This window comes from Bombina bombina, chromosome 6, assembly GCF_027579735.1.
Source record: "Bombina bombina isolate aBomBom1 chromosome 6, aBomBom1.pri, whole genome shotgun sequence".
Taxonomy (NCBI): Eukaryota; Metazoa; Chordata; class Amphibia; order Anura; family Bombinatoridae; genus Bombina; species Bombina bombina.
Window position 1 is genome coordinate 88994791 of NC_069504.1, and position 15716 is coordinate 89010506.

At 38.0% G+C, this 15716-nt stretch overlaps 1 protein-coding gene across 2 annotated transcripts in view; it reads left to right on the forward strand.

Moving 5' to 3' along the window:
* Window positions 1–15716, forward strand: part of SEMA3A (semaphorin 3A) — a 308514-nt gene that overhangs the window by 237061 nt on the left and 55737 nt on the right. For both annotated transcript variants that reach the window (XM_053716510.1, XM_053716511.1), the window contains exons 10-11: window positions 2353–2497; window positions 13454–13673. In XM_053716510.1, coding sequence (XP_053572485.1) covers window positions 2353–2497; window positions 13454–13673 — 365 coding nt within the window. The remainder of the gene's footprint in view (window positions 1–2352; window positions 2498–13453; window positions 13674–15716) is intronic.

Genomic DNA, 15716 nt, shown 5'->3' on the forward strand with positions numbered 1-15716 from the left:
TTAAAGTTAGTTTCATTTTCTTTCCAATGCATCATGTGACAGCCATCAGTCAATCAGAAAATGTATAAGCGTATATTCTGTGAATTCTTGCACATGCTCATTAAGAGCTGGTGTTTCAGAAAATGTGCACATATAGATAATGGAAGTGTATTTAAAGTTGTTTAAAATTGTCTGTCTCTCTGAATCATGAAAGTTTAATTTGGAATTGTGTTCCTTTAAATTATTATTATTATTATTATCATTTATTTGTATAGCGCTGCCAAATTCTGTAGCGCTGGGTACAGTGATAGGGGTATACAATGACAAAGATTTGTGATAAAATACCAAACATAACAAAACAAAACATATCTAGTACAGGAGGAAGAGGGCCCTGCTCCGGAGAGCTCACCATCTACAGGTTTAGGGTGCAGAGACATAAGGTTGGGGTAGCTTGTTACATCGGTTGTATTTGCAGCAGTGAGTCAGGCAGTTCATGTATTAGTTTGGTTCGGATGCGGGATGGAGGAGAGATGGTAAGCCTCTCTGAATATGTGGGTTTTCAAGGATTGTCTGAAGCTATACAAGGTTTGAGACAGTCTAATGGAGCGGGTAGAGAGTTCCAAAGGACAGGAGCAGCACGTGTGAAGACTTGGAGGTGGGAGTGGGACATAGAGATAACAGGAGTGTAGAGACGTAGGTAAGAGGTTGATCAAAGAGGACGGGATGGGGAATATTTCACGATGAGAGAGGAAATATAGTTGGGATTTAGACTGTTTAGTGCTTTGTAGGTTAAGGCTAATACTTTAAATTGTATTCTGGAGTGTATGGGAAGCCAGTGTAGAGACTGGCAGAGCGGAGCAGCTGATGTAGATAGTCTAGCAGAAACATTTATAATAGATTGTAGGGAGGAGAGGCAGTGTTTTGGAAGGCCATTTAGGAGTAGAGGGAATGAATAAGTATTATAACATAAAACTCAAAATTGATATGCATGTGAATGTATTGTAACTTCCAATAGAATGCAGTACATAGGTACTACCAAAAATGCTTCTGTTGAAAGTGATCAATGTCTCAATAATTATCCATTATTGTGTACTGAGAACAGGCACATTTGTGCACCCTCATTTAAAGAGTGTGCCTGCTCAGAGCTGACCTGTACACCCAGTGAAAATATGATCTATGTTCTCTATGTAGGAGTGGCATTGGAATCAATGATACCTTTAACTAGAAGCATTTTTGCTGATATACGGGAATTACATAATGTATTCATTTTTCAGTTGTATTAACGTACATTTTAAGGTTGTCTATTTTGTTTTTAATGGACTGTTGCTTTCATATAGCTTTTTTAACCCATGCAAAGATAGTTATGGTTTTTTGATTGTCATTACAAAATAAACTGAGAGCATTACAATATCATTTTTTTTATTTACTTTCTGCATTGCACATGAGATACATTTTCCTATTTCAAATATAAAATAGTTATTTTAAAAGATGTGCAATATGTCAATACTATTTAAAAGGCTAATTTAAAGGGACACTGAACCCAAATTTTTTCTTTCCTGATTCAGATAGAGCATGCAATTTTAAGCAACATTTTAATTTACTCCTATTATTAATGTTTCTTCATTCTCTTACTATCTTTATTTGAAAAAGCTTTTTTTGTGGTTCAGAACTCTGGATAGCACTTTTTTAGTGGTGAATGAATGTATCCATCAATCAGCAAGAACAACCCAGGTTGTTCACCAAAAGTGGGCCGGCATCTAAACTTACATTCTTGGATTTCAAATAAAGATACCAAGAGAATGAAGAAAATGTGATAATAGGAGTAAATTAGAAAGTTGCTTAAAATTGCATGCTCTATCTGAATCACAAAAGAAAAAAAATTGGGTTCAGTGTCCCTTTAAAAATAAATGTCCTACAAAGATTTAAAAACATAGTCAAAGTTGTGCTCCCATTTATTCCACATTAGGTTAAAGACAGTGATTTGAGGATATGTATGTATTCCACTCCTGATTGGAGCACACACAATATAATAGAAAAAGTTCTAAGGAGAAGGGTGGCCTGGAGGGGGGTCTTGCGTTAAACTCTTTTTAAGGTAAATTACATTTTGTTCATAGGGGATATATATGTCTTCTTTGGCATAAAAGGAGACTACATTCTAAATGGAATAAGGTTTTACCTTGAAAGGTATACTGTCCCTTTAAATGTACAGGATTCCCCTAATCAAGCTACATAGCTTTCATTGTAAAAATGATCATTTTTATACAGTGTTAGAGGCTTGGTATTTCTGTTAAAACGTACTGGTCAAATAACTTGTACAGCAATTTGATCCCTGTAAGAAAATGGTGTAAGAGATTGTGTTTTGTTTTCTCATAGTAATGTGTTCAAAGGCTCAGCTGTGTGCATGTACAGCTTGTCTGATGTGCGAAGAGTATTTTTGGGTCCATATGCTCATCGAGATGGTCCAAATTATCAGTGGGTACCATATCAAGGAAGAGTTCCATATCCTCGACCAGGGACTGTAAGTATATTAACCAAACTTCTATTGCCAAATGCAGGGTGTGTATTTCCATCACTGCTGTTATAGGGGTTCTTCCCATGTTTTTCTTTTTTATCAACCCCACTGGTCTAGATTCATCCCCCCAAAAATGTACATTTCAATGAAATTCATTGAGCATATTTAGTAAAGGGACACTGAACGCAAATGTTTTCTTTCGTAATTCAGATAGAGCATGGCATTTTAAGCAGCTTTCTTATTTACTCCTATTATAAAATTTTCTTTATTCTCTTGGTATCTTTTTTTGAAATGCAAGAATGTAAGTTTAGATGCCGGCCCATTTTTGGTGAACAACCTGTGTTGTCCTTGCTGATTGGTGGATAAATCATCCACCAATAAAAAGAGCTGTCCAGAGTCTGAACAAAAAAAAAGCTTAGATGCCTTCTTTTTCAAATGAAGATAGCAAGAGAATGAAGAAAAATTGATAATAGGAGTAAATTAGAAAGTTGCTTAAAATTGCATGCTCTATCTGAATCATAAAAGAAAAAAATTGGGTTCAGTGTCCCTTTAAGAAAACTCTCTTAAAAGTTGGTCACATAAAATAACACAAATGCAGAGATTTGCTCTAGAGGCCTTTGCATTTGAACTCTTGAAAAAAATTGGACTCTCTAACAACCATCCTAGACTTAATAATAACAGAAACATCTCCCTTGAGCCTAACATTTCCCATGTATATTTTATAATATTTATGTTGTTAGGAGAAGTTCAATAGGATTTATTTTTTGTTTGTTTGTCTATGTCATTCTCTCCCTGTCACATACACACTCTCTCTGACACACACACTCTCACTCTCTCTCAGTCTATGCCATTCTCTCCCTGTCTCTCTCCCTGTTTCTCACACACACTCTCTCTAACACACACACTCTCACTCTCTCTCAGTCTATGCCATTCTCTCCCTGTCTCTCTCCCTGTTTCTCACACACACTCTCTCTAACACACACACTCTCACTCTCTCTCAGTCTATGCCATTCTCTCCCTGTCTCTCTCCCTGTTTCTCACACACACACACTCTCTCTGACACACACACTCTCACTCTCTTTCAGTCTATGTCATTTTCTTCCTGTCTCTCTCACATACACACTCTCTCTGACGCACACACACACACACTCTCTCTATCTGTGCTATTCTCTCCTTGTTTCTCTCATATACAAACTCTCTCTTTGACACACATTCACTCACCTTACCTTATTCTTACACACTTAGGTACTTCTCTAATGACCTCCCACTTTAATTTTTATAAGCATGATAATGCAATATAAAATGTGCTTGTAAATATGGTTTCTCCTAATGTTTCAATTTATTTAGCATACATTTTAACCAGTAGAACGCCCCCCTCCCATCAAAATATTGACATTGATGTTTGAACATTACATCAGAATTGTTGCATGTTAACATTTTTCCATGTCATCAGTTCTATTTGTAACTATGTTATGGACAATTTAGAACTGCAAGGATATATATTTAAAAATTGGGAAAATGTGCATCAGTGTCCATATATATATATATATATATATATATCCAAAAATATGTCAGAAATTTACAAGACACCATTTCTCTCTCACACCTGGAGGCTATAAACCTGTCTGTTGGTGTCAAGTACAAGATAAAAAGAGGTGTAATCCTACAGTGTTTGATGTTACAACGTCTTGATAATTGAGTGCAACTGAAATAACGTTCCCATTGATCAAGTGGAAATTCCTGCTGCATTTTGTGTTACATATTGTAAGATGTGTCTATCCAAACAAATGGCTGAACATTTTGGCTGAAATATAAATTGCATCAAAGCATTAAATCACGATGTAATTAACATGATTTTTTTTTTCTTTGATAATTTCCACTAAATTTGTTTTGGCTCAAATAAACATTCCAGATTTAACTTTAATATGTTCTAAAATCTGTTTACCCTAAATTCAATGTTTTTACTTATAATGCAGACTAAATAGTTTTTCTTAAAATTAACTAATTTTAAAATATAATTATATAAAAGATTACTGAAAACGTGACTGAAAATTAAATATTACATTTATATTTATACATAAACAATAGTTATTGAAAGTAATTTTCTCCAAAATAGGTGTGTCCGGTCCACGGCGTCATCCTTACTTGTGGGATATTCTCTTCCCCAACAGGAAATGGCAAAGAGCCCAGCAAAGCTGGTCACATGATCCCTCCTAGGCTCCGCCTACCCCAGTCATTCTCTTTGCCGTTGTACAGGCAACATCTCCACGGAGATGGCTTAGAGTTTTTTAGTGTTTAACTGTAGTTTTTATTATTCAATCAAGAGTTTGTTATTTTGAAATAGTGCTGGTATGTACTATTTACTCAGAAACAGAAAAGAGATGAAGATTTCTGTTTGTATGAGGAAAATGATTTTAGCAACCGTCACTAAAATCCATGGCTGTTCCACACAGGACTGTTGAGAGCAATTAACTTCAGTTGGGGGAACAGTGTGCAGTCTCTTGCTGCTTGAGGTATGACACATTCTAACAAGACGATGTAATGCTGGAAGCTGTCATTTTCCCTATGGGATCCGGTAAGCCATGTTTATTACGATCGTAAATAAGGGCTTCACAAGGGCTTATTAAAACTGTAGACTTTTTCTGGGCTAAATCGATTCATTATTAACACATATTTAGCCTTGAGGAATCATTTTATCTGGGTATTTTGATATAATAATATCGGCAGGCACTGTTTTAGACACCTTATTCTTTAGGGGCTTTCCCAAAGCATAAGCAGAGCCTCATTTTCGCGCCGGTGTGGCGCACTTGTTTTTGAGAGGCATGGCATGCAGTCGCATGTGAGAGGAGCTCTGATACTTAGAAAAGACTTTCTGAAGGCGTCATTTGGTATCGTATTCCCCTTTGGGCTTGGTTGGGTCTCAGCAAAGCTGATACCAGGGACTGTAAAGGGGTTAAAGTTCAAAACGGCTCCGGTTCCGTTATTTTAAGGGTTAAAGCTTCCAAATTTGGTGTGCAATACTTTTAAGGCTTTAAGACACTGTGGTGAAAATTTGGTGAATTTTGAACAATTCCTTCATGTTTTTTCGCAATTGCAGTAATAAAGTGTGTTCAGTTTAAAATTTAAAGTGACAGTAACGGTTTTATTTTAAAACGTTTTTTGTACTTTGTTATCAAGTTTATGCCTGTTTAACATGTCTGAACTACCAGATAGACTGTGTTCTGAATGTGGGGAAGCCAGAATTCCTATTCATTTAAATAAATGTGATTTATGTGATAATGATAATGATGCCCAAGATGATTCCTCAAGTGAGGGGAGTAAGCATGGTACTGCATCATTCCCTCCTTCGTCTACACGAGTCTTGCCCACTCAGGAGGCCCCTAGTACATCTAGCGCGCCAATACTCCTTACTATGCAACAATTAACGGCTGTAATGGATAATTCTGTCAAAAACATTTTAGCCAAAATGAACACTTATCAGCGTAAGCGCGGCTGCTCTGTTTTAGATACTGAAGAGCATGACGACGCTGATAATAATATTTCTGAAGGGCCCCTAACCCAGTCTGATGGGGCCAGGGAGGTTTTGTCTGAGGGAGAAATTACTGATTCAGGGAACATTTCTCAACAGGCTGAACCTGATGTGATTGCATTTAAATTTAAGTTGGAACATCTCCGCATTCTGCTTAAGGAGGTACTATCCACTCTGGATGATTGTGACAAGTTGGTCATCCCAGAGAAACTTTGTAAAATGGACAAGTTCCTAGAGGTGCCGGGGCTCCCAGAAGCTTTTCCTATACCCAAGCGGGTGGCGGACATTGTTAATAAAGAATGGGAAAGGCCCGGTATTCCTTTCGTCCCTCCCCCCATATTTAAAAAATTGTTTCCTATGGTCGACCCCAGAAAGGACTTATGGCAGACAGTCCCCAAGGTCGAGGGAGCGGTTTCCACTTTAAACAAACGCACCACTATACCCATAGAGGATAGTTGTGCTTTCAAAGATCCTATGGATAAAAAATTAGAAGGTTTGCTTAAAAAGATGTTTGTTCAGCAAGGTTACCTTCTACAACCAATTTCATGCATTGTCCCTGTCGCTACAGCCGCATGTTTCTGGTTCGATGATCTGATAAGAGCGGTCGATAGTGATTCTCCTCCTTTGGAGGAGATTATGGACAGAATCAATGCTCTCAAATTGGCTAATTCTTTCACCCTAGACGCCACTTTGCAATTGGCTAGGTTAGCGGCTAAGAATTCTGGGTTTGCTATTGTGGCGCGCAGAGCGCTTTGGTTGAAATCTTGGTCGGCTGATGCGTCTTCCAAGAACAAGCTACTTAACATTCCTTTCAAGGGGAAAACGCTGTTTGGCCCTGACTTGAAAGAGATTATCTCTGATATCACTGGGGGTAAGGGCCACGCCCTTCCTCAGGATCGGCCTTTCAAGGCAAAAAATAAACCTAATTTTCGTCCCTTTCGTAGAAACGGACCAGCCCAAGGTGCTACGTCCTCTAAGCAAGAGGGTAATACTTCTCAAGCCAAGCCAGCTTGGAGACCAATGCAAGGCTGGAACAAGGGAAAGCAGGCCAAGAAACCTGCCACTGCTACCAAGACAGCATGAAATGTTGGCCCCCGATCCGGGACCGGATCTGGTGGGGGGCAGACTCTCTCTCTTCGCTCAGGCTTGGGCAAGAGATGTTCTGGATCCTTGGGCGCTAGAAATAGTCTACCAAGGTTATCTTCTGGAATTCAAGGGACTTCCCCCAAGGGGGAGGTTCCACAGGTCTCAGTTGTCTTCAGACCACATAAAAAGACAGGCATTCTTACATTGTGTAGAAGACCTGTTAAAAATGGGAGTGATTCATCCTGTTCCATTAAGAGAACAAGGGATGGGGTTCTACTCCAATCTGTTCATAGTTCCCAAAAAAGAGGGAACGTTCAGACCAATCTTAGATCTCAGGATCTTAAACAAGTTTCTCAAGGTTCCATCGTTCAAGATGGAAACCATTCGAACTATTCTTCTTTCCATCCAGGAAGGTCAATTCATGACCACGGGGGATTTAAAGGATGCGTATCTACATATTCCTATCCACAAGGAACATCATCGGTTCCTAAGGTTCGCATTCCTGGACAAACATTACCAGTTCGTGGCGCTTCCTTTCGGATTAGCCACTGCTCCAAGGATTTTCACAAAGGTACTGGGGTCCCTTCTAGCTGTGCTAAGACCAAGGGGCATTGCTGTAGTACCTTACTTGGACGACATTCTGATTCAAGCGTCGTCCCTTCCTCTAGCAAAGGCTCACACGGACATTGTCCTGGCCTTTCTCAGATCTCACGGGTGGAAAGTGAACGTGGAAAAGAGTTCTCTATCCCCGTCAACAAGGGTTCCCTTCTTGGGAACAATAATAGACTCCTTAGAAATGAGGATTTTTCTGACAGAGGCCAGAAAAACAAAGCTTCTAGACTCTTGTCGGATACTTCATTCCGTTCCTCTTCCTTCCATAGCTCAGTGCATGGAAGTGATCGGGTTGATGGTAGCGGCAATGGACATAGTTCCTTTTGCGCGCATTCATCTAAGACCATTACAACTGTGCATGCTCAGTCAGTGGAATGGGGACTATACAGACTTGTCTCCGAAGATACAAGTAAATCAGAGGACCAGGGACTCACTCCGTTGGTGGCTGTCCCTGGACAACCTGTCACAAGGGATGACATTCCGCAGACCAGAGTGGGTCATTGTCACGACCGACGCCAGTCTGATGGGCTGGGGCGCGGTCTGGGGATCCCTGAAAGCTCAGGGTCTTTGGTCTCGGGAAGAATCTCTTCTACCGATAAATATTCTGGAACTGAGAGCGATATTCAATGCTCTCAAGGCTTGGCCTCAGCTAGCGAGGGCCAAGTTCATACGGTTTCAATCAGACAACATGACAACTGTTGCGTACATCAACCATCAGGGGGGAACAAGGAGTTCCCTAGCGATGGAAGAAGTGACCAAAATCATTCTATGGGCGGAGTCTCACTCCTGCCACCTGTCTGCTATCCACATCCCAGGAGTGGAAAATTGGGAAGCGGATTTTCTGAGTCGTCAGACATTGCATCCGGGGGAGTGGGAACTCCATCCGGAAATCTTTGCCCAAGTCACTCAGCTGTGGGGCATTCCAGACATGGATCTGATGGCCTCTCGTCAGAACTTCAAAGTTCCTTGCTACGGGTCCAGATCCAGGGATCCCAAGGCGGCTCTAGTGGATGCACTAGTAGCACCTTGGACCTTCAAACTAGCTTATGTGTTCCCGCCGTTTCCTCTCATCCCCAGGCTGGTAGCCAGGATCAATCAGGAGAGGGCGTCGGTGATCTTGATAGCTCCTGCGTGGCCACGCAGGACTTGGTATGCAGATCTGGTGAATATGTCATCGGCTCCACCTTGGAAGCTACCTTTGAGACAAGACCTTCTTGTTCAGGGTCCGTTCGAACATCCGAATCTGGTTTCACTCCAGCTGACTGCTTGGAGATTGAACGCTTGATTTTATCGAAGCGAGGGTTCTCAGATTCTGTTATTGATACTCTTGTTCAGGCCAGAAAGCCTGTAACTAGAAAGATTTACCACAAAATTTGGAAAAACTATATCTGTTGGTGTGAATCTAAAGGATTCTCTTGGGACAAGGTTAAGATTCCTAGGATTCTATCCTTCCTTCTAGAAGGATTGGAAAAAGGATTATCTGCAAGTTCCCTGAAGGGACAGATTTCTGCCTTGTCGGTGTTACTTCACAAAAAACTGGCTGCTGTGCCAGATGTTCAAGCCTTTGTTCAGGCTCTGGTTAGAATTAAGCCTGTTTACAAACCTTTGACTCCTCCTTGGAGTCTCAATTTAGTTCTTTCAGTTCTTCAGGGGGTTCCGTTTGAACCCTTGCATTCCGTTGATATTAAGTTATTATCTTGGAAGGTTTTGTTTTTAGTTGCAATTTCTTCTGCTAGAAGAGTTTCAGAATTATCTGCTCTGCAGTGTTCTCCTCCTTATCTGGTGTTCCATGCAGATAAGGTGGTTTTACGTACTAAACCTGGTTTTCTTCCAAAAGTTGTTTCTAACAAAAACATTAACCAGGAGATTATCGTACCTTCTCTGTGTCCGAAACCAGTTTCAAAGAAGGAACGTTTGTTGCACAATTTGGATGTTGTTCGCGCTCTAAAATTCTATTTAGATGCTACAAAGGATTTTAGACAAACATCTTCCTTGTTTGTTGTTTATTCTGGTAAAAGGAGAGGTCAAAAAGCAACTTCTACCTCTCTCTCTTTTTGGATTAAAAGCATCATCAGATTGGCTTACGAGACTGCCGGACGGCAGCCTCCCGAAAGAATCACAGCTCATTCCACTAGGGCTGTGGCTTCCACATGGGCCTTCAAGAACGAGGCTTCTGTTGATCAGATATGTAGGGCAGCGACTTGGTCTTCACTGCACACTTTTACCAAATTTTACAAGTTTGATACTTTTGCCTCTTCTGAGGCTATTTTTGGGAGAAAGGTTTTGCAAGCCGTGGTGCCTTCCATTTAGGTGACCTGATTGCTCCCTCCCTTCATCCGTGTCCTAAAGCTTTGGTATTGGTTCCCACAAGTAAGGATGATGCCGTGGACCGGACACACCTATGTTGGAGAAAACAGAATTTATGTTTACCTGATAAATTACTTTCTCCAACGGTGTGTCCGGTCACATTCTAAGTAACATAAAATAATGTGTGAATGACTTGAAAATATGTTAAATATTTTATCAAACTTGAAAAATAGTGGAGCAGACTTCCTGTGTAACAGTTTAAGCAATTTTTTTAGACTTCAGGTAATTCTTTTTTTTTTTTTTAACCTTTTTTTATTATTATTTAAAACAGTTTTAAAGTGATATAATAATAAATATACCAATAGGTTTTAATGGAAAAAATATATAAAAATACATTTACATCAGCCAATCAACAATTACAGGAAGACACTAGTCAATGGCCATTCACCTATGTGCTTTTCTGTAAACAACACAGGAGCATTCCAGTACACAAGTTTGCTTCTGTGTTTAACCCTTTAACATGGGATTAAACACCTTTCTTTGTTATAAATGATGAAAAAATACATTTTTTTTATTTTTTTATTTTATATTTCTTTAAATAAACTTTTACATTGGTTATTTGATTTTCATTTCAATCAATTTATTAATTTAACACCTTCTATGTAGAGTTTGTAACACATTTAATATAATTTGTATTTAATAAAAATGGAATAAGCCCTTGTACATGGTATAACACATTATTTAAAGTGTCCATTAAAAAAAACAAAAAATGAACTTGATGTTGCAGAAAAGGAATACTGAGGAACATATTCCTTAGACAGCATTACACTTTATCTTGTGACAGTATTGATTTTTTTATTTAATTACTATTTAAATATTAATAACATTTGTATCAAGGTTAAAACAAAGAGAATTGATTTTTCTGTGTCTTATTTTTTTGAGAATCCAACTTGAGTTAAGGATCTTTTTCCTCAAAGGACTAAAACAATACAAATTGCTTTGAAAGTAAAATTATTTGCAGCAAACAAAGCATTGCAGTGCTTCAGAATTCTGTAATATAGATGTAATGGGAAATAAACCTGGAATATATTTAACAGGAAACTAAATACTATGAACTAAGACATGCTAATATTCCATCTTATGTCAATTGCTGTGAATGCAATATAGGAAAACAATGATACTATTGTATAAATGTGTAAATGATTTACCACGGTAACACATGCAATTCTGCTAGCCACTTTGCTCTTCATATTTGGACTCAGCTTCGATGACCAGTGTTGTCTCATAAAATATAGATTGAAATTAAGTGATGAAATCCAATACACAATAGTTAATCTTTATACAAATGACTCAATGTTTTAGAGGCATTGTGTCTTATTCCTAAATATATTTCTAAATATAGCTTCCTTCAATTTAAGAATTTTGAATTTTCTTGTGAAATATCCATCTCAGTTGAATAATAGGTAGGTTGATAAAATAACTAAAATGTATCTGGGAATGGGAACTACAGGGATATAATTTTCCATTTTGAATCCTTATTTCCCTAAAGATTTAGGGTCAAGATTAAATAGGAAATCTATTCCACATTTGTCAATGTAAGTGCAAAATTAAACATCTATTATTTCATGTAATACATGTATTTCCCTCAGCCAATAGACATTAAGCACATGGCTTTATACAACAAGTAGAAATGTAGTGATACTGAATTTCGTGGTGCTTTACAAATACATTATAATATTTTTACATTATATTGCTCACGGGTGGAATTTTCCCTATGCTGTAGCATGTTCAGAAGAAAGTCCAGTAGTTTAAAGAAAGCAAATTGTAAGTTATAATCAATTGATGAAATAGTTTCTCTGAATTCCAAGAATTAATTAAACAAATGTGCCTGTTTAATATAGAAAAGCACAAACACATATAAAACAGACACAACTCTCTTACTTATTTATAGTGTATAGATACTGTTTATTTCAGTGACATGACATCAATTGAGGTGCCCACAAATCCTCAAGATAGCCACACAGTGCCATTAACACCTTTTTTGGGACAACAGTTGAAGGCATACTATTCGCTGTGTAGGTGGGGGAGAGATGATTATGCAACAAAGAGAAATATAGAGTTAGTACAGGTGTTAAAGGGACAGTTCACCCAAAAAATTATTCCCTTTAAATTATTCCCAATGATCCTTTTAACCTGCTAGAGTGTATTAAATTGGTTACAAGTAGCTCCTTTACTCCTATTTCAGCATTTGAAATAGCTGATTTAGCCTGCTGTATCGCCACCTACACTGAACAAATTAATACTGGAGTATAGGCTATTGAATAGCCTAAGTATACACAGCCAGCAGAAGAGATTACACTCTCAGTTGGATGTAGGATAGTTAAGTAATAAAATGATCATTTTCCATTGTTCTCTCTATGTATTGCGCTTTGGTGTTCCAGCCAAATAAAAGATAAGGAAGCGAGTCTGTTTACACAAACTTAGAACATAATGAGATCTGATATCACCTTTAAGTTCAACCCATTGTAATAGGCTGTGGTTTCAAAGCACAAAATCAGCTACTTTATATACACAAATAAGCATGAAAATGGAATTTCTCAAATATTTTATACTCTGCAGTTGGTATAACAAGTCATTTAAAATACATTAATGGAAAAACAATTTTACAGTGTACTGTCCCTTTAAGTGGAGTAAAATATTGGAAATGAGTACTCAGGAAGTACAAATGGGGCATGGTTATGGGCTCCATAAGATAGATTTAATACATTATAAGGTATATTCTTAGGGTTACCCTTTTCTTTGTAGTCTTTTCCATGAGAGCATATTTAGGTAGACTGAGAATCTTGCATGTGACAAGTATTATGTGACATTATTGTTTGCAACAATGTTATACATACTGCACCTAAGACACAGGCATGCTCCTCAGCCTACTTCATTATGCTCTCTTGAAAGTGAGCCATGTTTAAAAAACAAGACAAAGAAATCTGTTTCATAACAGAAGTAATTTTACACTATATCTAAATCATGAAAGTTTAAGTGCGGCTTTCGTGTCCCTTTAATTATAGGCTAGTGACCGTAATGTCAAAATTAGACTGTCATGATTTAGATAGAGCATGCAACTTTATAAATTACTTCTATTATCTAATTAGCTTTGTTTTCTTGACTCTGGGGCAGCAATACACTACGGGGAGCTAGCTGCTGAATAAATATGGCTATACATACTTGAAGTGTTCAGCTACCTCATAGTAGTTAATTGCTGCTCCTTAAACAAATGATATCAAAGAGAATTAAGCAAATTTGATAATAGAAGTAAATTGCAAAATTGTCTAAATTGTATGCATTGTCTGAATCATGAAAGAAACATTTTGGTCATATCTCATTTTGTTATTCCAACGTTTAAACCATGTTTTGTTTTACAACATCAACAGTGCCCAAGCAAGACCTTTGGAGGGTTTGACTCAACAAAAGACCTCCCAGATGAAGTTATCATGTTTGCTAGAAGTCACCCAGCTATGTACAACCCAGTATTTCCCATTAACAATCGTCCAATTATAATCAAAACGGAGGTGGACTATCAGTTTACCCAGATAGTGGTGGATCGAGTAGAAGCCGAAGATGGCCAATATGATGTTATGTTTATTGGAACAGGTACAATTTTATTATGTGTATGTACTGTTTATAAATTTCATTACGGAATAGGTATTTTTAATAAATTATTTCATAAGAATATACTGTATGTCATGTTATGAATTGGTACATGATAAAAATCAAGAAATGAGTTGTTCATAACAAGGAGAACACACTATATTTTAGTTATACTGGGTTCATATCCCATAACCTGGGTAGAACTCCCATGATAAACTGGGCGTGTATCATCTGATGTGAACAGCATTACCTAATGCAGACTGCATGCAAATTACATAAATAATAAGAGAGAAGCGCTCAACCTGGGAACGAACAATAGCATAATAGCTTGTTCTACGGCTAGTTACCACCAAAGAAGCAGCTCAATATGTGCCTTTCCCAGAGAAGAACTTTCCTGTAGCATATCAGTCTGATCCTGACTTAACAGTACAGTCCAGCCACTAAATACCAGGCAGTCCCTCTCTGAACGAGAGAAACGGCAAAACCCCAGACGTACTTTTCGGCCTATTGTGGGCCTCGTCAATGAGCTGCAGACATATCCCTCTAGGCACACTGAGCAACGGGTCCACGTCTGGATTCCCGCATCACACTTAGGGAGACTTCTCTAAGTGTCATAATTTGCATAAATAAAAATAGAGAAGCGCAAATTACACCAGGGATGACCCAGCACTCTTATGTGCAGTACATTTCCAGTTTTCATTTGCATTTTTAGAGAAGCCAGATTTAGCTAGAACACTCTTACCTGGGCAGAAAGCAAACATTGTTGGAAGCCATCATGGCAGGATGAGGTTAGGACCCAAATACTAATAAACACCTAGATTACGAGTCTTGCATTAGCCTTAAAAAGCAGCGTTGAGAGGTCCCAATGCTGCTTTTTAACGCCCGCTGGTATTACGAGTCTTGAAGTTAGGTGGTGGGTTTTACTGTTGGGGGGGTTGTTTGTATTTTTTTTTTTACAGGTAAAAGAGCTGATTACTTTGGGGCAATGCCCCGCAAAAGGCCCTTTTAAGGGCTATTGGTAGTTTAGTTTAGGCTAGGGTTTTATTTTATTTTGGGGGGGCTTTTTTATTTTGATAGGGCTATTAGATTAGGTGTAATTAGTTTAAATATCAGTTTATTATTTTCTGTAATTTAGTGTTTGTTTGTTTTATTGTACTTTAGATAATTTCATTTATTATTTAATTGTAGTGTAGTGTTAGGTGTTAGTGTAACTTAGGTTAGGTTTTATTTTACAGGTACTTTTGTATTTATTTTAGCTAGGTAGTTATTAATAGTTAATAACTATTTAGTAACTATTCTACCTAGTTAAAATAAATACAAACTTGCCTGTAAAATAAAAATAAACTCTAAGCTAACTACAATGTAACTATTAGTTATATTGTAGCTAGCTTAGGGTTTATTTTATAGGTAAGTATTTAGTTTTAAATAGGAATAATTTAGTTAATGATAGTAATTTTATTTAGACTTATTTAAATTATATTTAAGTTAGGAGGTGTTAGGGTTAGGGTTAGACTTAGATTTAGGGGTTAATACATTTAGTATAGTAGTAGTGACGTTGGGGGTGGCAGATTAGGGGTTAATAAATGTAGGTAGGTGGCGGCGATGTTAGGGATGGCAGATTAGGGGTTAATAATATTTAACTAATGTTTGCGAGGCGGGAGTGCGGCGGTTTAGGGGTTAATATGTTTATTATAGTGGCAGTGACGTTGGGGGCGGTAGATTAGGGGTTAATAAGTGTAGGTAGGTTGCGGCGACATTGGGGGCGGCAGATTAGGGGTTAATAAATAGTATAAACACAGTAGGTAAGGCACAGCACTCACAGCCCAGTAGTCAGGTGCACGCTGCAAGGACTCTGCACAAGTCCCTCAGTCCATTCAGAAAATATAAATAAAGCAGCAGCACCTTAGTAATGCTTCAAAGTTATCCATTATTTGTGAGACATCACAGCTTCCAATAACGACGTTTCGGTCATACAATGACCTTAATCATGGAAGCTGTGATGTCTCACAAATAAAGGATAACTTTGAAGCATTACTAAGGTGCTGC